Source organism: Photinus pyralis, unplaced genomic scaffold (genome assembly GCF_008802855.1).
Source record: "Photinus pyralis isolate 1611_PpyrPB1 unplaced genomic scaffold, Ppyr1.3 Ppyr1.4_LG5, whole genome shotgun sequence".
Lineage (NCBI taxonomy): Eukaryota > Metazoa > Arthropoda > Insecta > Coleoptera > Lampyridae > Photinus > Photinus pyralis.
Window position 1 is genome coordinate 39,909,571 of NW_022170596.1, and position 23,971 is coordinate 39,933,541.

General features: G+C 35.9%; 3 protein-coding genes across 7 annotated transcripts; 2 read left to right on the forward strand and 1 right to left on the reverse strand.

Annotated features, from left to right (window-relative positions):
• The first annotated feature begins 1,683 nt into the window (after positions 1–1,683).
• Positions 1,684–14,984, forward strand: LOC116171648 (beta-1,4-glucuronyltransferase 1-like). Of its 2 annotated transcripts, none has more exons than XM_031488614.1 (4): positions 1,684–2,258; positions 4,020–4,595; positions 4,643–4,755; positions 14,679–14,984. In XM_031488614.1, the coding sequence occupies exons 1-4, from the start codon at positions 1,707–1,709 to the stop codon at positions 14,737–14,739; spliced, it is 1,302 nt and encodes a 433-aa protein (XP_031344474.1). In that variant the 5' UTR covers positions 1,684–1,706; the 3' UTR covers positions 14,740–14,984. The 2 variants fall into 2 exon arrangements, with proteins under 2 accessions (XP_031344474.1, XP_031344473.1); XM_031488613.1 differs by lacking the exon at positions 14,679–14,984 and adding an exon at positions 8,235–8,428.
• On the reverse strand, positions 11,059–13,302 carry LOC116171647 (cytochrome P450 4C1-like). 2 transcript variants are annotated; one of them, XM_031488611.1, is made up of 9 exons: positions 12,983–13,302; positions 12,808–12,917; positions 12,667–12,757; positions 12,432–12,617; positions 12,301–12,370; positions 11,944–12,250; positions 11,821–11,889; positions 11,384–11,735; positions 11,059–11,326 (listed from the first exon to the last, which is right to left on the reverse strand). In XM_031488611.1, exons 1-9 carry the CDS (start codon positions 13,119–13,121, stop codon positions 11,166–11,168), a joined length of 1,485 nt encoding a protein of 494 aa, XP_031344471.1. In that variant the 5' UTR covers positions 13,122–13,302; the 3' UTR covers positions 11,059–11,165. The 2 variants fall into 2 exon arrangements, with proteins under 2 accessions (XP_031344471.1, XP_031344472.1); XM_031488612.1 differs by lacking the exon at positions 12,983–13,302 and having other exon boundaries at positions 12,432–12,542; positions 12,593–12,617; positions 12,808–12,916.
• Positions 12,506–23,881, forward strand: LOC116171646 (ankyrin-3-like). 3 transcript variants are annotated; one of them, XM_031488609.1, is made up of 8 exons: positions 15,396–15,657; positions 15,757–16,135; positions 17,477–17,589; positions 17,645–17,784; positions 17,838–18,075; positions 18,740–19,072; positions 21,818–21,921; positions 22,867–23,881. In XM_031488609.1, the coding sequence occupies exons 2-8, from the start codon at positions 15,792–15,794 to the stop codon at positions 23,629–23,631; spliced, it is 2,037 nt and encodes a 678-aa protein (XP_031344469.1). In that variant the 5' UTR covers positions 15,396–15,657; positions 15,757–15,791; the 3' UTR covers positions 23,632–23,881. The 3 variants fall into 3 exon arrangements, with proteins under 3 accessions (XP_031344470.1, XP_031344469.1, XP_031344467.1); XM_031488610.1 differs by lacking the exons at positions 15,396–15,657; positions 15,757–16,135 and adding an exon at positions 12,506–12,639; XM_031488607.1 differs by having other exon boundaries at positions 15,396–16,135.
• Positions 23,882–23,971: the final 90 nt, after the last annotated feature.

Here is a 23,971-nt window from a genome sequence, read left to right on the forward strand (position 1 = left end):
TTAGAGGTGCTCAATCTTGAGGTAAGAATTTTTCGATTTTTTTCCCAAATTTGAAACGGCATACCCAATGTCTTTGGTTGATGAGAAAGGTTAAAAGCGAAATGCAATTTTGGAGTTTGTTTAAAGGCGGCCGCTTCCAAACAAAACATTTGCGATCTTCAGTTTATTTGAACAACATGCTTATTGGATTTCTGGCACTCAAATGTGACACCCCCAATAGTTGTAAAACGGACACGTTTGTGATTACCGCTTATGAAGGCACTCAAATCCTTTTCTTTCGGCCTCTTTTAGACATATGGATACGATAATATTTGTAAATACTCTAATTAAATTTTTGTTTCTTGCAATTATATGCAGGTAGTCCGTCGGAATTTCGCACGGATTGTCCACGGGGGATGTTTTGCCATAAACGCCCTCCCAGACATGTTTACAGTTCACTGAAGAATGCCCAAATCCTGTACAATGCAAGCACCTCAAGGGATTTGGGATATGGATGCGTACTTAGTACTTATCGAAGATACAACGCTGCGCGTGGATCAATTTTAGTAGTAGCGAAACATTGAAGCTAATGATGTGGAGTGTCTACAAAGTGTCCATCGCTCATTATTCTCATCCTTTTCCTAATTTCCTTTTAACATAGCAGAGTCGCATATGGTTCAATTGCAATTTCAATGTCACTAAAACGCTAGAACTTCAACAAATCTAAATTGTTTATTTGACACAGTTTTGATCGAAGTTTATACTCGTCACTAAAAATGTTCAAATTCCCTAACAAACAACAACCCATTGGGTAGGTAATCAGGAAAGAGCTTACTTTGGATAAATAACCTGTGCCTGATCCGGGTGTAGTGGTCTGGTAGTAAAGACACGAAGAAAGTAGTTACCATACTTGTGCTCACTGGGTTGATTTTTGCGGCTTTGTTACAGCTCCGAACAGGGTTTGACCCAGAGCTTTCCACGCCTAAGAAGAATGTTAACTACCGCCAACTATACGTAAGGTGTATGCTCCCAGCACTCCGATGAACACATTACCATAAGGACCCCCCGGGAACGAAATAGGAACATTGGGAGGGGATATTCTGGAGAGTATGATAAGGATGTGCTTCTTGGTCGGTCAAAATCGAGGAAAGGTTGTATAAGTCATTCACTAATTGCTGTGATTCGGGACGTTATTGCATTTGTGTTTCCTTTGTATTGTGCTTGATATTTGAGAAGAATTTTTTTATTTACAATAAACACCATTTTTATGTAAGACTAATAATTCCCCTGTTTGTTTTTGTGTTACCTACCCTTGTATTTGTGGAAAGGTTCGTCTGGCAACATTGGGTCTCATTACTTCTTTTCTGTGGCTTTGGTTATGTTCTAGCAAAGGGTCTAGTTTCTAGAAAGTTAGATGATACACTGAAGAAAAGTAGAACGGGCTTCGTGCTTAATGCGGCACTGTCTTAAGGTTTGTTTTATGCTACGAGGTTTTATGTAATCTATGGTTGACTCTCTCATCATGTGACCATATGTGACATAACCTTTAACGGAAGGTTAGGTTGTAAACTAAAAATCAATAATAATCATGTGTTGAAAAGATTTATACGTTATGTTAATTTATTTATAAAACACATTCGGTCTATATTTGCAAACGACACCATGTAACCCCAAAAACCAGCTAATTTAAATTTGATCCATAAAATTCCGTCCGACATAATACAAAGATGCGGAGCAGCAACCGCAACAACAACCATCTAAAGAGTGATGCAGATAAGACCAAGAAGAAATACTTTTGTTTGTTGTTTGTTTGTATTTTTGGAGTAATTGCCGTTATATTTGTTCTGGTACATTCCACAAATCGCACACCCGCAACCCTAACACCGACTGAATTGTACCCATTAAAGTGTACTTACAACGGAAGTTTTACTGAAACACAAAGTATTAAAGCTCTAACTAACTGTACAAATAAATATGCCGAGTATAGCGTTGGCAAACGCAACTCTTATGTTGTTTTGTATAATTATGTGACTTCATCAAAAAGATTCAACTGCGAAGAAAGTGTAACGTATGTCACCCATGCTGATTTTACCTTTCTAGATAATTTAGGGCCTCTGTTGGAAAAATGGAATGGCCCTATAAGTCTGGCAATGCATGCACCTGGTACGGACTTCTACAAGACAGTCGAATCCATCGCGTATTTACGAAGATGCACTTCTCAAGTTGCTGAATTGGTTACTTTCCATTTGTTCTTCTTAGAGGATCATGCTCCTAATGAGGTAAATATGTGCGTACTGTCATTGCTGAAAGGTTATGGTAGTGTCACGTCTTGTATATTATTTGTTGCATGTTTTGTGGGAGAGCGAACTTTGCACTGCAGGTGAAGTTGCAAGAATTGACATATAGTATTCATAATTGAGGTATTCATGTATTCAATAGATTTTAATTATAAGCACTTATTAGGTGCTGTTTCCTTTGCTTTTATTTCTTTTGTAATAATTAAACTATAAAAAAGGTGCTATTAAGTTCGTCTTTCATATGCAGTAGGCTATGGCCTATGCAAAATAATAAGAGTATGAACCCCCTATCTTGAGTATAATCATAAAGTGAATGTATATGGTCCATACAATGTAAGAGATCCGAAAAACATAGGCCGGTCTATCACACTTCCGCTAGTGGAGTCTTATGGAGTTTTCTTACCAAAATCACGTTCGCGCGCATTTCGAAACGAAAAGCAAACCGAAATAAATACGAAAAACGTATAGAAAATAAATTGTAGAGTACTAAATGTCTTGCAAACAAATCTTCAACCGTTCTGGAATATGAGTATGATTTTCTGCAGTGCGATTGCGTGCGCTCTGCGGCGTATTCGCGTCTTGCGCTTTTGGCACATTATTTGTAAACGCTGTCAAAATGACACGAGATATAAAAAACTTTTTTGCGCCAATGATTTGATTATGTGTCATTCAAAAGTATTGCAGACATTATTTAAATTCGAAGTCAATTTTATTTTTGTCGAAATTATTTAATGTTGTTAATTTTGTTTAAATAATCACTTTGTTTCTTTTGTTTATTTTATTGTAAAGATTTATGTACGTGTTAAAAGATTAAGTTTATTGTTATTGTAAAAGTTTCCTCCGGTCTTTGCCCTTATCGCTGCTTAGTTTCAAGATAAGCACGTGTTATTGCCGAAGTAAGGAGATGTTAATTCTTTCAAAGACGCAGTATTTGGTTAAGGAAGGAGAAACAGAACTGAGAAAGTGAAATTGTTTTAAATAGAAGAGGCAGAGGTTAAACGTGACTCTTTTTTGGTAGAAGACGTGAATCGAGTTTTTTTTTATGTTGAAATGTGGCCGTATTTGAGCATCCTTGTTTGCAAAACAGTCATTTTTGTTGTTATCAAAGCTCTTTAAAGAGATAGTCGGTCTTGTTTAATTGTGAAAGTTACGCAGAAGGCAGTTGTAGTGCAATAATCTAATCTCTCGTTATTTAAGTGAATATTATAAGTCGAGTTTATTTTGTCCACCATCAACGGGTTCTTAATTAATTTTACAGGCGGTTAAGGCTGCTGAATTTCTCAAATTAAAATAGTTTATGTGAATATCAAAATTTTCCTCATGATGGAAGCTGAACATACGCATGAATTAAAATTTAGTGACTCTCAAATTCAAAGGGTGACTTGCGTAATGGAAACTATTACGATAAATACGAACAATAACGGAAGTTTTTAAACACACGAAATGAAATTCTGTAACCCTTAAAACTTATTGAATTTCATGTGGTCATTCGTCGCACATCTGCGGCTGATTGTGCGGAAATAATATTTTATGACTGATACCGTCGGATCGTCAAATGTTGTGAGCGTAATTTGAATTGAGGTTCAAAACTCCACTCATTATATGAAACCTACTGAGGGTATACTTCAAATAATTAATTTTTTTTATTCAAAACAGTAATAGCTGAGTCTTAAGGGTGTAAATTGTGACACTACCGTAACCTTTTAAAGACTGTGCTTCCTTGTTTATTTAAATATTTTTAAGATTCCACATCCAAGTTTCATCGCAAACATGACATACAACTGCTCCACTAACCCTCCATTTGAAAACGTAGACAGAAAAGACATGTATGTGAGCAAGCATAGCTTGATCTACCCGATTAATGTGGGAAGAAATGTGGCGCGAGTTTCAGCCGAGACGTATTACGTTTTCACCTCCGATATTGAACTGTACCCTAGTCCAAACGTTATACCACAGTTTTTAAATTTAATAGCAGCCTGTGATTACAAAATGTTGCCTTATAAGCCTGTTGTATTTGTGTTGCACATTTTCGAGATTGAAAAGGGTTACGACGTTCCCACGAATAAAACCGACCTGATTCGTCTATTGAAGCGTGGAACTGTGATTCGCTTCCATCAAAATATTTGTTCCGTCTGCCATACGATTCCCGAATTTGATGAGTGGGCACAAGCGAATGAGACCAGCGAGTTGCAAATTTTTACCTTAGGAAAAAGGACGGGGAAGTATTACCATTGGGAACCTATATATATTGGAACGAATGCGGAACCTTTGTATGACGAGAGGTTGTCCTGGGAGGGGATGAAAGATAAAGTTGTACAAGTAGGTGATCATTTACTAGTGCATTGTTTTCAATATTTCGCTCCTAGGGATACGAATTGTGCCTTAGGAACTATACCTTCTTCGTTTTGGATAATGCCTTTCTAGTTCATAAGCCAGGGATCAAAAAGTCGGATCCTGAGAAAAACAAATGGAGGAAAAGGTTTGTTGAATACAATGACAAGTTAATCGAACAGGTTATTATTCCGAGTATTAATAAAAATTACAAAAATCTTAATGGTTGTCAATTGTAAAAATGGCTGTGGTTTTGCTTAATGTCTGTAAAAGTGTAAGCAAGTTTTCCAACTGATTTATGTTGTGTATCTGGTCTATAAAAAACACGAAGAATCGTCGTAGAAATTGGTAGGGGGGATGCTTACAATACCAAAGTTCTAGATCTTCGACAACTCAATGCCAACATGTAAGAATATTAATCAATTTTGCTTAGGTAGCTAAGTAACCTTCTATTCTCTCTCACCACTTTTTTTGCTGAGTGATTTTCCGAATATTTCAAACCCCTGGTTCCAAATTAAAGTGCCTAACTAGTGTAAGGAGAGTGCTCTCCAACTTTTATTTGCTTTTAATTATGGTGGTCAACAGTGTTTTATCTGTGAAAGTAACAATATACAAGGAGCCTATACTACTTGAAAACTTCCAACAAAAGATATCACGATTCAATTCCGTCTCGGAAATCTGTACTTTTCAACTGACAAGTCAGATACAGTTACTAGCGGCTATTACTAAAATAGTTTGAATTGGCATCATTAAAGTTGTAATTGTCAACAACAAAGTTTCCTCTCCAAAGTTCAAACGCCAACTGGCTATTATTTATTTCAACTCAATTACAAAATACGTCCACATTTTATTATACTTTTGTTGTGTATTGTATTCCACCTGTAATTCTGACACTTAAATAGCTAAAAAAAACAGCAAATTGTATCAATTTCAAAGTGTATTTATGTTGATCCATAGTAATGCAATGCAGTAGACCTCAAAAGTCAAAATAGGAAACAAAATATAAACGATTTAAATTATGTAAATTATTACCAATAAAAAATTGGAGTATATATCTGAAACACATTCGGATTTTTATTTTTTATGAGTAAGCGCGACAAAGAAGCTAACCAGCTTAGTAGGTAACGCAGGGTGAATGTTGATGTTTCTCAAGTACATTGCATCTCTAATCGGTCGTTCACCCTTGATTTTTGAGTCTTGAATTTGGAATCTCTGTAACTGATAGATTTTTTGCCCTATCCTAAGGTGAAATTAAAATTTTACACAATAATATTTTGGAATTCAGTTGGACAATCTGCAACAGCAGATGCTTTAGTGAAAATGTTTATAAGCTTGACTATGTTATTGTATAGACAGTGTGTTCAAAATTTTCAGTACAATATGCAGAGCAAGTTACTAAACTATATTCTATTCGCGTTTAACATTAACAGTGACTAGTGAGACCTCTGGTGACAGCACATTGTAATAACTATATTGGTAGGATAAGACCGCCATTTTGTTTATTTACAATGGCCAAAAGTAAATACAATTGCAAAAATTTCATTTGCAATCAATGTAATTACACCTTAGAGCATTGTTTAAAATACCACATTTTATCACGATATTTTCAAGAATTTTAAATGTGATCAGTGCAAAATGTTAAACCTTATTAATAGTGCCATACCTTATTTAGAAGGAGACTGTATTTTTCACTGACATTCGCCGACGTTATTTGTAACGTAATATTTGGATTTGTTTACCACATGTCTGTGATTGCAATGGATGAAATTTTGGAAGCCGTTATAATATACATATAAAAAAAGGCAAATCGCAAAATATACCTAACACAAAAATATTTTGGAGGTCAAGATTTTGACAGCTGATGTGATAAGGGAAATAAGGTTACTTTAAATCCTTATTAGGGAGTTATTGCAAACGTTACGACGCAGTTCCCTTATTAACGCTGACCTTATTTTGACATCTACGCGTGCGCAGACAAATTTTTTAATTAAGGGAACTTTATTAAAATACTGCCTTCCCTTATTTACGTCCCAATACGGTAAGGATTTAAGGTAACCTTATTTTCCCTTAAAGCATCAGCTGAGTAGTATCATAACCTTTAAAATTTACATGAAATAATCTTGGAAGATCTGCTCTTGAAAACCGAAAGTTTAGCAACACCTCTTCCTCAGTTAAGGTATTAAAATCGAAAGGGGGCCCTTGGTTGACTTCTTCGCGATTAACGAAAATATTATCCATAATGACATACTCATAATCATCATCTGCAGCGTCACCCAGAATAAGAGCTTCCAAAACTTCTTCCATTGCATCCACAGAAAATAAATAAATACTCAATCATAAAAAATTTAAATAATTTGAGGTTAGAAATAAATAAATACGTTGAGTGTTAACTGCTTGTAAACTGTCACATGCAATAACTCAATTTGTGCTGTCAAAAATAAGGTAGTTCCTTATTATAGTAAGGCAGTATTTAATTAAGGTTTGACGTTATAGTATGTGTGCAATAACTCCCTATTGTATTTTGTGGGAAGGCAGTATTTTACTATGTTTCCCTTAATTAAACAATCTAAATGAGCATGCGTAGCTGTCATAACAAGGCTTGCGTTAATAAGGGGAAACTCTCAAAACGTGTTCAATAACTTTCTATTAACACACACACAACCTTCTCAAACATTTAATTTGTAATTTTGCCACGAATAATAAGGGTATTTTAAAGCATAATCAACGTAAGAAAATGTCGGCGAGTTGTAAAGTTGTACAAGTGGGCTTCTAGAAATTGAATGATAAAATTGTGATCTTTAAGGTTTACGCAAACCTACGCGGTCGCGGTGGCGGTAGCGGACGCGGTGGCGGTGGCGGGCAATAGAATGCACACACTTTATACAGGCAACGCATACTGAAGCGTTCAAGCGTGGCGGTGGAGATCAGTGCAGCGAACAAACGCGGCGATCTAGAGCGGTGGCGGGCGACAGCTGCACTCACAGTTGGCCCGCCAGTTTGCGCCGTATGTCTCGAAAGAAAATGACAGAACAACTATAATTGAGTTAGTGAGAGGAAATCCAATTTTATACGACGTTACATGTAAGGAGTATAAAAATATAAAAAAGAAAGATAAGGTATGGGATGAATTGGCCATGATACTGGACAAACCTGGTGAAGATAAGTGTATTTGTTTATAGTTTTAGTACATTGTTAGGCATTAAAAAAAGAAACAAATCTATCCCGTACTTCAAATGCCATATTTCAATCAATTGGTAGTGTGCGTAAAAAAACATGTGATCTCGCGGATTGGACGCCCTAGTGTGCGGCCTCACGTTCGCCACCGCTACCGCCACCGCGTCCGCTACCGCGACCGCGACCGCGTAGGTTTGCGTATACCTTTAAGCTGGATTCACATGAATACGAAACCCGACGATACGATCATCCGAAATGCTTATGATTGGTCAATAATTTGAAATTGCTTGACAGGGTAACATAACCTCTCTTTTTTGTTTATAATTTAATCGATATATTCATTGTTTTTTATTTATTTTAAAATAACAATGAAGACCGTTAAAAGAAACTAAAATAATATGAATAAGGCCAGTTGTCACACATTATTAAAACGTTATTTGCACACATGCATAGATTTTCATCGGTCGCAGCCGTTGCTAAGGTCGCTCCTCCGTTTCCCCATAGAAGGTACAGCACTCGCCCGACGTGCCATTCGATTTCATCCACCTCAGTAGTCAAGTTTGATAGAACAATAATCGAGCTCCTAGGCACGCCATCGTTATTTGTCCTTCGGTGCCAATAACTCACCACTAGTTCTCCCGTTAGGGGGTTCCACGCCAAACTATCGACCGCGAAGGCGTTGTTTTCTTTTGGAGATTTTCTGCCTTTCTGTTGCATGCTGGACGCGTTCCAAATGGTCACACAGCCTTGTCCGACACCTCCGCCTATTGCTAGTAGCGAATAATTCCAAGGGTGCCATGCGATTCCCCTCACTGGAGCCGTATAGCTGACCTGGAAGTGTTCCCTTAATTGAGGCCAAAACCATATTCGCACATTATTATCTCCGCCGCTTGTAACTAAGTACTTCTCATCGCATGAGAGTCGCATTTCGATTATCATTCCGTCGTGGGACCAAAGCTTTATTTGTAATTGTAATTACGTGTTCAAGCTTAATTCAAGACAGCCCCGAGTTCTTAAGAAAAATGCCTTTCAGGTAGGATAGGATTAAGGGGCTATATTTTCAAGTCTCAAAAACGGAAGGATAAATTCTATGTCTTTAGTGTTAATTTAATCGCGAATAATTAGTAGGGTATACGTCATTGCTTGTGGGTTGCTTATTTGTATATTTGGAAACTCTATCACAGTGCTTGAAAATAGAGGCTTTATTTTGAATACACTGTACGATACTTTTGTGTGTCAATGGCAGCTGTGTAAATATAACTAGTAATAGTTTGGTTGATAATGAATGGTTGATTAACACATCGGCTGATTCATAATAAGTTTGTTACGTCTTATGTACGTACCTATTCTATTTGTCTGTACAAATCGCAATGTTAACAGCTGTGTTAATTACTAAGTACATTTGCATTGAGATAGTTTATAAGTACTTAACTTTGCATTTGTTTTAAATACTCATGTATGTTGGTGACGACAACGCTGAGTACTATCGAACTTAAGATTGCATTCCAAGTTTGCTTAAAGCTCCTGTTAGCTAATAACTCAGTGTAAATGTACTTTTATATGATGATATTTGATATTCAGATTTTGAAACCGTATTGCCTTAGTATTAAAGTTGGCTACCTCATGTAATCTAATGCCACGGCTTTAGTCAATGTGTCTTTTATATATTCATGTAAGTAAAATTTTTATATTCATATTTATACATATTTAAAGGTAGTGCACAGTATTTTCTTGTATATGCAGAGTACTTATTATTATACTGTTAAAGTTTGTGACTATATATACAATATACTTAAATATTTACAATAGATCCACATATTTCCTGTATAGTTTTATTTAGAGGGCTTGGAGATGCTTGTTTCTACATTCCTCCAACTACATACTGTTTGCATTTTGTTTATAGATTTTACTTTCTTTATTTTTCGTTGTGCAGCTGTATAGTATTATAGATGTTCTGTACCTACAGATAACATGCATAGGCAGTACTTATGTTAGCAGAGCATAGCTCGATTAATAACCTGGTATTGCTTTAGTGGTCAAAACTCCAATAAATCACAATAAAAACTTCGCGTTTCGACATCAAAGCTGTTGCGATCAGGTATCAACTAAAAAGTATGTCGGGTGATCAAAAAGAACTGCAGACAGTTTAAATTGGGCGCTTTAAGTTTTTAATGTTTTTTACTTAAGGAATTGGCAAACATGTTTAGAAGGTAGTTTATTTATGTATTAGTGATTAAGTTGATCCACCATTGCTATTACATAAATGACATTTGGTATGTTACCAACTTTATAAATGTTTAGTTTTACGGGAAATTCAATCTGTCCGCACTACTTTTTGATCACCCGGTATATGCGGCTATGCTAGATGTGAACCATGTGCTTTTTAAAACGAATTTTTTGTTGGGTTTAAATAAAATACACTTCAAAACATATTACGAAAATAGCAAACTTAAAGCAAAGTACTTGACTTCGTTCGCCATGGAGAGGATAACCTGCCTTTATTTATATCCAATCCTTTTTCTGGCAAATGGTGAAGGCTATGCCGTAATTACTTTACCTCTTTCGAAAATTACCAAAAATCAAATTTGATTTCTGCAGATTACAGCATAGGTACAACGAAACCCGAAACTTAAAACATTGTTAAAAAGTGTAATCAAATAACCCAAAATTTAATATTTGGTAGGTACCTAAAACATTACCAAACAAGGGAATTTGATTCCCCTAAGAGATTTAGCATTGACACCCAGATATTGCTCCAGAAACTGCCAAAGAGCGGATTTTGATACATTACAGTCTAACATGGCATATTTTTCTAAGAAAAAAGAAGTGTGATTACATATAGATTTCCAAACGATGTTGAGTTTCATAAATTCTAAAATAAAAAATGATTGTACCTAATATGTTTCTTCTCGAATTAAAGCTTTCGGTCATCACTGTGAATTCCAGTTACATTACAGCCCCAACTTGAAAGCAACCGTCTGTCTACTTTAGCCAAGTATCAGTTATGATCCTTTACAGCATATGGAATAAAAAATGGCAAACCAACATCTATATAAACAATACGAGAGGGCCGCGTGGTATATCAGTACCTTTTCAAAAAATTTAGGGCAGCTTTAAAGTTGAATATCACAACCACATTATACTTAAAGCATGAACGCAGTGTATAGGTACCTACCTAATGAGATTCTATAATAAAGGGGGTCCTTGTCGTTCTGATGCAGAGTTAATAGTTGTCATCTTCCTAAATCATAAATTAATACTTGAAAACTACAACAGCTAAGTACCTAGAAATTGTTTTATTCTTAAAAAACGGAATTAATAAAATTACATTGGTACCTAAGTGCTATAGGTACCTAAAATTATTAATGTTTGCTTGTATTTCGATCACTGACGCTTTTCAAACTTTATATGTACCCCCTTATTTGCTTTCAATATAAGATGAGCCATGAACTGTAAATCGGATGGCTTGTCAATTGGCAACAAACGAAAATTTCGTACAACTGACGCTATCGCTGTTTTCATTTCTACCATCGCAAACCTTTGACCTAAATAAAGTAATAAAATAACCTAAACAAAAAACATAATATTTGAATTTTATATACCGATACAGTTTCGCGGTCCCGCGCTGAATGGTATATACGAAAATGGGTGACGTCCTTTCATATTTTGAGGAAGAAATCTGTCCGGATCAAATTTTTCTGGATCCGGATAGAATTTAGGGTTATGGTGTAAACCGAATATATGGACGGATACAATGGTATCTTTTGGAATTACGTGCGAGGTAGAGGTAACTACGTCAAAATCCACCCTCCTACCAATCACAGGTACGCTGGGATACATTCGTAATGATTCTTTTACAACTCGTTCCAAATAAGAAAGCTGTTGAATGTCTGCGAAATTCAATGGGCGACTTGAACCATCCACGATATGATTGATTTCTTCTACAATTTTTTCCTGTCGATTAATATATTATACTATGTACCTAATCATTGAATAAAAAATTTTTATTCAATGACCTAATGTAGAGAATCACGCTCACTTGAACATTTGAGTGATTCGCTATCAACATCAATGCATATGAAATTGCAGCCGAAGTAGTATCATGCCCCTAAAACAAAAATTGGTCTAACATACTGAACCTTTGATTTGTAATAATCTGCACCTCGAATATGAATGTGTCCACTTCCTCCCTAATCTCTTCATCTGAAATTTGAGCACCACTGTTACGTACGGATAACAGCAGATCTAACATAGCGACTCGCTTTTTTTGATGAAATTGATCATCATGTTCATCTTCATTCTGAACAACTTCTTTAAAATGCTGCTTTCGATCCTCTATTACCGATTTAGAAAAACTGTGCAAGATGTTTAATAAAGAGGTTTGCTCCTTCTTTTTTTCAGTCATATTGAAAATGACATTGTATGCTAGCCATGGTCGTCTTATACGGTTAATGAACAGTTGTCCCATCCTAAACGCATAAGCAAATTATGCTTTGTATTTTACTTATAATTAACATACTCAAAAGTGGCCGAGACGTAGTCCCTGTTGCCTTCTTTTTTTTCGTCCAGTTTTGTTCCCATTGCAGTTTCTATTTTTACATTGGGTACAAACTAGTTAGTACTAAATGCGCTATGAATAATATAACTTACCGCATATAGTAAAAAGGGTAAATTTCGTAATGAGTGGTATTATGTTTGTGCATGATTTGTCGCACTCCTTATCAAGTTGTTGAACAAGTGCTTCGCTATGAGTGGCAAATACTGTAAAAAATTGCTGAATTATATTAAAGTGAAATGTTGGTGTTAACAACTTTCTCCTGTGATACCATCTATCCCCTAAAACTTCATTTAAGTATAGGTAAGTCATTTGCATTTACGTGCATACCGTCACTGGTGAGCAACCCTTTGCCGAGCCATGACTGCAACAGGTCATAAATTATTGACTTTCTTAAATGCGTTTTGCTCGATAAAATTAACTATAAGAACGTCACGTTAACGGTGTGAAACAGTATAAACATTTTCGAACCTCAATATCATCAGGTGCACTGATGTGCACCGAATCAAGCAAACCATTAGATAATCTGTATATGGGGTAGTAAACTTTGTTGTATTCTTGTAGCAAGCACCATGCGCGTTCTTGAATTAGAAGATGTTATACTGTTACAAAATTATAAATTAATTACTGAAAATATTAAAAATACCTGGACTGGCAAGCATAGGTAGCGTGTTTCCTATTAAAGGCAACGATGGCGGTCCTGGTATGGCCATTAGGTATCTGTAGCGCCATTTTCGGTGGAGAAAAACAAATCCCAAAATAAATAAGAAAAACCACCAGATCATCTTTAATGTATCATCTACAATCGCATTATATTTAGTCTCATCGTCCTTTTAATCGTATATTATTCTTATCGCGGTCACAGTAAAGGTCAGGAATAGCAACAACTAACCAACGTCGTACTTTATCAATGTTCGTTCAACTAATCAATAAACGATTAACGAAGTTTTTACTCAACGCTTCTACTGAAAGATGGACTAAATGAGAACTTTGCCTACCTACTTATTTCTAGGTGTACATAGCTTTTTTCCAAGGTATATGAGAGATTGGTTTATTTGTTTACGACTGTGTGTTTGTATATAGGTACTTAAGAAAGCACTCAGTTGGTATATGGAACAAGATTTACATGAGATATGTGGTAATATTGATATGGAGTTAGGTTTTTAATGAGATCATGACACCACAGTATTATCACAGGTATTATTGAGAATTGGTCTCTAATAAATACCTACACAAAAAAAAATTATTAGGGTAGGTAAGTTTTTTAATTCGAATATAGATACCTATTAATCAAGCAGTAAAGGGATTATGTGAATGTATACCTACATATAGATCTACGATGCTTGAGAAAAGGTTTGAGAAAAAAAAACAATTTCAAGGGAGAAAATCAAACTGATTAGAACAGAAAAGTTAACGACTGAGAATTAAGGCCGCTTGACATGGAGCAATACAACGCGCAAGAACTTGCAGAAAGAAATTGCAAGGTCAAATCCTTGCATGCAATAAGCATTGCATGGTATTTGACATGGTGCAACTCTATTTCAATTGCCACATGTCTGCCAACAGAAGAAACATATGGATTTGTCAACAAAGTAGTTAACCTCAAATGAAAATTAAATTTTGATTGCTTGAAGAAACGTGAAAATTACAAGAATAAATAAGATTAATAAAAACAAGTAATGAGTGCGTCTCTCAGCATCATAGTTGCCGCCGCTGTATTTTACTAGGTTGGTGACACAAAAACAACTAGATTTATCCCTAGAATTGCACGATTCATGCAAGAAAAATAGCACCGGTCCTATAAAAATTGCATGCAAGTCTCTTGCAGCAATTGATCAGCTGGCTTTGAACTGCGCATGCCTTTCGCAATTTTTCTTGCAACTTGCATGCAATTGCAATTTTTATTGCTCCATGTCAAGCGGGCTTTATTAACAATTGAGCACTATCAAGTAAAGTACCGTATCGACAGTATCCGCTAGTTTTCCTTCACCTACCAATCACAGCCGACTATGGCATAATCGTCACTTGAAGTGGCACCGTTATCTTTTGGCGTTGAACGAAACTCATAACTTTCTACCCATACACCAACATAAACATTTACAATGTATGTTAAAAGTAATATCCCAAAAGATCGAGAAAATGCAGGATAAAGGTCTATAGTAATTAGATTTTTTATTTTTTGAAATCTAGCCCGAGCATTTAAATTTTCTTAACGGAAATGAATGAAATAAAATTCAATGACTAGACTGCGTTTGCACCTCTAGATGCAGTATAGTCATTGAATTTTATTTCAGTCTTGTGGACTAAATGCCTCTCTTACTAATTTATGTCATTTTCAATAGCGCTATCCTTGTTCCTCGCTGCAATGGTGTCAAACTGACATATGTGATTGAATTGAAGTAGGTATTATGCACCCACTTCATCTTTCGAGTTCGAGTCGACTCTTCCTCACATTATCAAGAGCTACAGCAACCATAGCTAATTAGTTGTCTATAAAATTAGCCATTCGGTAAATTTTCAGGGAAAACCACTACAACTTTACAATCACAGCACAACCATGTTTGATATCAAAGATAATACTATTTGATGTGTATGACTAGACCTTAATATGGAAAGTGAAAATGTCAACTATGCCACTGTGTGTATTGCCATTGACTAATATACTCCCCCATTGACTAAGGAGTATTAGTCAATGGTATTGCTTAGCTTAGGCCATTGATTGGTATGTATATGTTTCATTCCATTACTGAATCTCGCCCTTTGTACACATTTCTATGTAATTTAACGTAGGTACTTATTAAAGCCATTTATTATTATTATTATATATTCGTAAGTATATAATCAATGCTTAGGCTTAGACCTTTGATTATATCAAAGAGTATACAACGAATCTTTGATTATATACTACTCAAAGGCTTAGACTATGAAAGCTCTAAGGAGTATTGTGTGTTGCCTAGTGCTACAAAAACGCGTACGCACAATTTAACGCAGATTTGTAGCTTCAGTGCTGCAAGTGTAGAGGTCGCCGCTTTTTTTATTGATTTTTGATAAATGCAAATATAAATCTTGTCAAATTTTAGAATTGTCAAGTTTTAGTGCGTAGTAATAAAACATATTGTTTAATAATCTAACACATTAACCTATTTATAAACAATGTTTCATATTAAAGATAATTTAAAGACGTCAAATCGATTACGTGCACAAGTTTCGCATTTCAAAAGGACTTCAATATTCTAACATTTCAATCTGTCCTTCCTTAATTTAAATTTAATAATATTTAAATAGAAGAATGAGAAATATTAGGTCAAAATTATAAGCTCAGTGAGTATTTACGTTAACGTATAATTATTACAGTAAACAGATGATCTCAAATTTAATTTAAAACAATTTAAGTAATAACTGATTTTGTTGTATATTTAGAATTTCTCTAACGAAAACGCTTAAATTTGGTGATAATGGGAAGTTCAGTTAGTCAAGTATTTCAATCGGGCAGTGCTCTTTTATCAAACGCGCACGGACACCGTGTCACGGACTCCACAAGACAAAAGGTTCAGACAGTATTCGATGCTTTACGCGCTAATGCCAAGATTGGTGTGCAACGGCTTGAGGGTCTGTTGCAGCAAATACCTAAAAATGAAAATATCCTAATGATACACGACGAATCTGGATACAATTTACTTCAGAGATGTGTAGGGGCCAATAATGTAGAATTGGTACGATGGCTGTTAGCGCGACATTCATCGGCAGATATTAGTCGATGTCCGTGTAGTTTACCTTTACACATTGCATGTTTGAAGGGGTGAGTAGCCAACAGCTAATTTTAAAGTTAAGTACCTAAGGCTACTAGAGAAGGTAGTTGATGATCGAGTTAATGCTGTAACATATAGTGAGATTTATCAAAAGTGAACGTACAGCGCAAAAATCCCTGTTGCAATTGAAAAAGTACATGTCAACTTAATTGGCGACTGTAATGTACTTTCTTTTGTTTTTTTAACTGAACATGGGCACAGTTGTACTGCATGTTCACTTTTAAGAAAAACTCAAATGTATAAAATGAAAATCTGTCTGCACTTGGATCACCCTTAAAGTGGTCTGCTACAAACCACCAGGAATCATTCTCTAGGTGCACTAACTATATTTTTTCAAATGCACCTACATCAATTGCTCAAAGGTGAAATTTTTTTTGGTAGTTTGCAACAAGGGAAGACTGGAAAATTCATATAGCCAAACTAACTAGTATCAATGTGCTCAAAAATGAAAACTTCTTTAGTTAATTCTCGGCTTCCGATCACCGTAAAAATCTGGCGAGAAAGCTGGGACTAGTCTTAAAATTTATGATTAATTAGCGCACTTCTGATGATACTAAACACAATCTAATCAGACGAGGTTTTCTGCAACAACTCTGATTAGCTACCGGTATTTATGCTCACTGAAATAGCCGGGTGAAATTTCCAAATTATTCAACATTTTCAGAAATAATCAAATCCTGAAAGCATCATAGACCACGTTTCCGAAACTTGCCAACATCTCGCTATGACAATAAAGTACAGCAGCTGTGAAAGGAACAAGAAAAATCCACATTGATCCGCCTTACCCTAGGTACCACCCACACAAGATGTTGCCTAAAACCCCTCTTACTCTAGCCAAAATTCAAACGACACGAAGTTACGATAAGAACCCATTGTACTTTAGCCAAGATAAGAACCAAACAAGATAAGACAATGGGCGGGACTTGTGACGTCACAAAATCCATGACGGCGTCCCGGTTCTAGTTCCGCAAATAAACTTTTACAATCATCATTAAGAGGAATTTAGGAACTGGTATACCATGGAACTGGTATTCAACAGTTGCATTTCGTTCTATGCCAAATAAGCGAATTTAATATAATAATAATAATAATACGCTTTTATTTTTCTTTCCAGGTGGATTGCTGTCGGTAAATAAAATTTTTATGCTCTTGCGTATTACATATTTAGCAATTTTTTTAAGGACCTGTGCTATTCTAGGGGTTATTCTGACATTCTCAATAAAGTCAAAATTAGTTCTTTTCCATGGTGATGCAACTACCTTTTCTGGCACACTCATAAATTAATTGCCACTTAAATTACGTGCTTTTGCGCTAATATTGGTGCTTTTTAGGTACAGCGAGTGCGTGGAATTGCTGTTAAAGCATGGTGCCAAAATCGATGTGGAGGCAAGAATGTGTTGGCCCGGACCCCATAGCAATAACTGTGAACATCGAGGAAAGTATTGTAAGTACAATTAGATGAAATTGTTGTAAGTTTCTCACCCAAAGTATCAACGCAGCTAATATTAATGCTGATGACAACTGTATGGATCGCGATCGTGATCGTCCCCCAAAACTTCAGTCTGCCATATATTACGCTCTAGACGGAGATCAAGTGGAAATTTTGGAGATGTTATCGCTTCGGAGTGGTGATCCGTGGGTATTAAGCCTGATTATTCATCTAATTCTAGTTTGTTGTTGATTGCTTTGTAGAACGGACTGTTTCGCAATCGCAAGCCTCTCTTACATGCTGCGTGTGAACGAGGCGCTTGGCGTTGCACTCAGTTTCTAGTCACACTTCGAGCGGACGAGATTCATATACTGAAAGACGAGTATTATCCCATCCATTATGCGGTCTTGCACGATAGTCGTTTCTTAGAGTTACTTATAAATGCTGGAGCGGATACTGCCGTCCGTACATGTACACAGCAGATGACTTTGTTGCATGTTGGTAAGTTGGCAAATTACTGTCATCACAAAAAGTATGTACACTTGACTTAGAGGGTTAGTAAAAAAATAACCGTTCGACTGACTGGACTTGGCATCAAATGAATGCTGGTCACGGTTGAATTGATGTACCATATTCTCTCATACTTTTGACTGTAGCTAAAACAATCGCATCCAAGGAACAAGTCGCGAATCGGTGGCAAACCCAACCCAATGAAATGGCCACTTCTTACCGTTCGTCTTCAGCAAGGCGCCATCAGATCGAAAGGATTAGTCACCGGCGATAAGGGATGAAAGCCGATGTGACGCATTCTTTCACTGAAATATGATATGCTGATTCGAGAATTCTTTTTTGTTGTGGGCCATATAAGAAAATTGAATTGTGGCTAACATCTTCAGCTTCAACATCAATGCAAAGTGATAAATAGTGAAATTCGCGCTCGTGTTATAAATTTACATGTTAGTGATAAGTTAACTGTTATAAATTAATGTATTAAAGAACCGTTATAAATTCATTAATAATTAATTGTACGTAAATCAAGTGATTAAATATATGTTACAATATCAATTCTGTTCGATGAATGGTTATTATTTTATTAAGTCCCATGTTTGTCATACTTGTTGCATTGACAGTAGTCAATTTTTCTGTTATAACAATTTGTTTGCAGTTTTTCTTGTTGCGCATAAGTCTGCCGAAGATACAATATCTACAATTCGCTTACTGCTGGAACACGGCTGCAAACAACTAATTAATACGCCAGATTCTCTAGGAAACACGCCTTTACATGCACTGATTGTTCGCTACGCGTTGGAGGAGGCTCGATATGGCTATGATAAGTGGAATAAGTGGGACATATTGCATTTGGTGCGGTATATGATACAGTCTGGCGCTAGACAGTCGATCAATCAAATGGGAAATTCTGCTTTGGCATGCGTTTTGCGACATGTGCGAGACTGGGATATCTGTTATGAATTGCTGCACATGCTTTTGGCGGAAGGAGGTATGTATTTATGCAGTATGACCAACCCATGGAAATATTTCCATTTTTTAACTTGGTGTAATAAAAAAAATAACTAACGCATACCAACTATGTCTTTCAATTTTTATAGTTTTTGTTTGTCGTTTTTTATTTCAATACAATTTTTTTTGAAAGGCATCTATTCTCTTGCCTACTTCTAAACAAAATTAAGTTCTAAATACCAAAACATGCTTTTCAACAATAATAAAAATTTTTATACGAATAGTACAGGTAAAATTTTTTTTTCAATCAACTCCCTGAAACTGGATCAAAATACATAGCACTACTCGTATGGTTGTGGGTAAAGCGAAACCTCTGTATTTTTTGTGTGGACTGTATACAGAATGCTTGGCTTTTGTATGAGAGGGATGTTGAAATAATATCAACACTAATGATTAACATGTTTATTGATTAAAAATACAAATAAAGTAAATTAATTCTACATCTTGTTTCGGAGTGCACTATTACTATAAATATGAACAGTTCCGAAAAGAATATGAGCGAAAAGGACATACTAGGTGGGCCAAAAGAAGTCATCCGATGTTGTTTGGCTCTCATTTTTTTTCTAAATGAAAAACTTCGATTCTGTGTTATGATTATGTTTCTCGCTCCGGGGCCGGCCACTTTTGGCAGCGTCTCATGTGGTCCCATGCTCTTCAAGGTTGGCGGCCAAACGGCGCAGTGTTTGCGCAGTCGGTGCCGGACGACCGGGGAATCGGCGACGGAATTCGTGCTGCGCCAACACCACAACGCAAAAAAATAGATACGATTATTCCGCGTTCTTGGAGAGTGTATCGCTCCATGGCTTGTTCACTTGTATTCTAAACCTGTCTAGTTCACAAATGTCCAAACAGATTTGACATTGGCCGCCATTTGCAAAAATAAGAGCATCTTCCAATAGGGTGATTTCTTTTGGCCCACCTAGTACTTTTTCTTGTTTCCAAGTAGGTCTTCTTAGGCGATGGCGATAAGTGATGCAAATGGGGTTACCTTTTGCGGTAGCAATAGCGTAGATTGTACGTTGATTAGACGACGAAGGCGCTGATTTGCAGCGAGAAGAACGACGATATTTTGTGTTACAGTCGATGATAAGGGAAATTAAATTTGATGAAATGACATGATGCTTTTTAACAGTCATGTTCATTGTTGACGACATCTTCTATTTGAATGAATGTTTCAACGAGTGCGCATATACAATACTTATTCTACCTTCGATGGCTCATTAGCCGCACATAGCAAGTGGGAATATACAGGCTGATTCAAATTCGAGGGCCACCATGTGGATCTCTGAAACTGTAAGAGATAGGTATAGGTAGTTTAAATTATAGTACTGTCGGCGGACATATAGCCACTTCGTATAAAAAAATAAAGGTGACGATTTCCCCAAAACTAAATCTATTGAAAATTCCCCAAGGCTGTCTTGTAGAGCTCAAATAGTGGGAACGAAAAAGTTCTTTTTTTTTGTATCTTTTCAAATTTGTAAAATAAAAAAAATAAAAACAAAATCTTGAGATGCTGATTTTGAATGTAAAACGTGCATATCTTTTGCATGCGACAATCAACTGGTCTCAGAATTTGCATACATATGCCTTTTAGTGGTGCCAAGTAAAAGTTTTGAAAATGGAGGGGGGGCGGGGGATGAACGCACGTTCTACCCTTCATTGCTATTCTAATAAAAGGTCTCACCGAAATGAATTGGTCTGTGCCAAGTATAACTTGCCTGCGCGAGTCCTTTCCGAGATCGGTATGAGGCCGGAGGGAGGGAGGGGGGTAGAAATTAATTTTGTCTTGGTATTCTCATTAAAGGTCTCAACGAAAGGAACTGTGTTCAAAGCTGGAAAGAGAATATTGTGGACCTATACAGGGGTGCTCCAGGAAGAACAGTGTAGAACGCACCTAAAGTGCCTGATTGTATTGGAACAGCTCTGGTAGGCTTTTTCTCATGACATAGAATGCTGTAAAAAAATATGGTGACGCGTGGAAGTTTCTGGTAGTGTCAAGAAAATAAGATAAGCCACAAGGCTCTAATAACGCTAATCGTGGCAGAGGCAAAAAAAAGAGGAGTGGCATTATGAAAATCATGGTGACGTCTAAAAGAACGGTATGGCAATGAGAGGAGCATGGTAGTCACTAGAAAGCTGTGATAATGCCAAGTGGAATAGAGTCACGCTTTGAATAACATGATTCCTAAACTAAAATGCTTCTGTAATGACTCCAAGGACAGGAGGCGCTCCTGAAAGGCTATGACCTTTTAGATCCATTGATCTTGCTAAACAGTCACTTTTAAAGCACTTTGGGGATTAGGTAACAATCTACATAGTGTAATAACACAATCTTATTCTAGATTTTATTCTTTTTTTATAAGAATGCTTACTAAAAAAGATGCAAAATAGTCTGCAGTGACGTTAGCATATGTGTCTTGTGAACTGCACCACTATTATGTCTGACAATGGCCAAGGCCATGTAATAATTATGCCCTTATGTTTTTTTAACAAGACATTAAGAATAATACCAAATTCATAATAGACATTTGTTACTATGTACAATATTTGTATTGATATGTGCTGAGATCATGAAATAATCGTTTTAAAGAGTACACTTAGTAGCCATTAATCAACTCATCCATAAATAAAAAATTGATTATCACGTAACAATTGATAATTATGCAATTGACTAATCGATCACCAAAAAATCATGCACATTACAAATTAATTTTACTTTTTTAAGGTGAACCAAATATGGTTGGACGTGATGGCTCTGTTCCGATTATGGTGTGTCTTGTACCGCTTATTAATAAGGATCCTTTGCACCATTTTACACATAGCATGAAGGTAAGTTGCAAGCTGAAACTATTGAATATTCATAAAAGTACAGTAGAACCCCGATTATCCGTGCGCGAATTATCCGGGATGCGGATTATCCGTGCCATGCTTGCGCGTTTTTGAAATTACATTTTTAAAGTTTTAATTGAAATACCATTGCCGTCAATCACTTGACGAGAATTTTCGCTAGTCCATGAGGGAAACGCAGGCTGTAATACCGAGTGCGCGCATGCTCAGAGAATTATCTTTCATCAGCCGATGCAGGTTAAGCGAAATTTAGCCATTTAGCATTAGCGCATTTGACTGCGTGCTACATGTAAGTTGCAACTGTACTTGTGTCAGACCTTATCTAGAATTCTGTTTTTTTTCATTGTGTTATGAACTTTTTTGTAGAATTTATTGTGCATACCTTAGTTTGATTTTTTTCTTATATTTTTAGTATACATACGTATGCCTACTCTAAGAAACAATAAATTCTTTGGATTATCCGTGCTTTTCAATTATCCGTGCGCCATCCGGTCCCATTGAGCACGGATAATCGGGGTTCTACTGTATAAGTAAATTAAAGTTTAATAGGATGCCATACATTATACAGAGTGTTGTAGTAGTTACAAGAATTGAATGAACCAAACTATTTTTTTTCTTAATTTGGACGCTACGCAATAACAGTACCAAAATTTTTATTTTCGCATTCCTATTTAAAGACGGCGCAATGAAAGAAAGTTTTGTATCAAAATATCTTTGAACATGAAAGACAACAATAAATCATGAAATAAAAAAAAAACAATGCGGTAGATATTTTGAAAATTTGTATAAGTTCACAAAAGAAAGAAGCATTTTGGAACCTTTGGTTATTTAGCTCTCAACAATCGAAACATTTGGGCATAATAGAAATAAGATAACATTTTCAAAAGGTGTAATTGTGCAACGTTAGTTAATGTGTTTTGATTTTAGGTATGCTACCTGAACTGCATTCGAATACTTTTAAAGTACGGAGCCAGTCCAAACTGTAGTTATCGTGAGAACTTGACTCCACTGCATATATTAGTCTTTACAGTATCGGAAAATATAACATTAAACTGTGATGTGCAAAAACAACTCAATTTTGAATTTATAAAAAATTTGTTAATATTATTACTTTCGTACGGATTAGATCCGAACGTACGCGCGAGCAATCGAACTCAGCATATTTTGCAGTCCTGCATGGACATGATACAAAACGTGCGCGATTGCAGAGACATTGATTATGTGTACGATCTTACGCTTACCTTAATCCAGTACGGAGCTAATCCAGATCTTAGTTTAAATATATCGGAAGCAATAAAGAGTTATCCGTTGCAGCGCTCACAATCCTTGTGGAAAAGTAAAAATTATATTTTATATTACTATATCATGTTAGTCTCTAGAAAAGAAAACGTTATTACGGATCCGAAAATGTCGTTTGCCAAGATAATTATGTTGTTCTATTTAGTAATGAAACATAAACCTCTATTTGAATGTTTAAAAATGTTACATACACAACAGTTAAGTTTGGTACCTGACAGAAGAACAGAGCCGTTAACTTGTATTATCAGAGATTTATACAAAAGGCCTCGAAGTTTGAAGCAAATATGTAGAGTGAAGATTCATAACTGCTTAAGCCAAAAGCCGGGCCTTTATCTAAATAAACTGAATTTACCGAATTCGCTTAAAGATTATATCATAAATTTTGAGCTGTAATAGTTTTATGGCACAATTATATGCCTTGAATTAATTACGTTTATTTTTTTGGTGACAAAAAGTGCTATTGCTAGTCATGATCAAATTTAGAGTTTTTTATGAAGGCTTTTTCAGATAGTCGTGTAGCTACAGAACGATGGGACATTTTTCAAATTAAAGAGGCCTTCTGCCATAATGTAGTTTTACCCATGCTGTAGCTATACTATCATTTATTCTATTATACTAAAGAATATAAACATACGAAACAGTAGATATATTCAGGCTTTGGATAGAAAGCATAGTTTCTTAAATATAAATTAATAAATGGCACTGCGATTGTATACATACCTCATTTTATTAC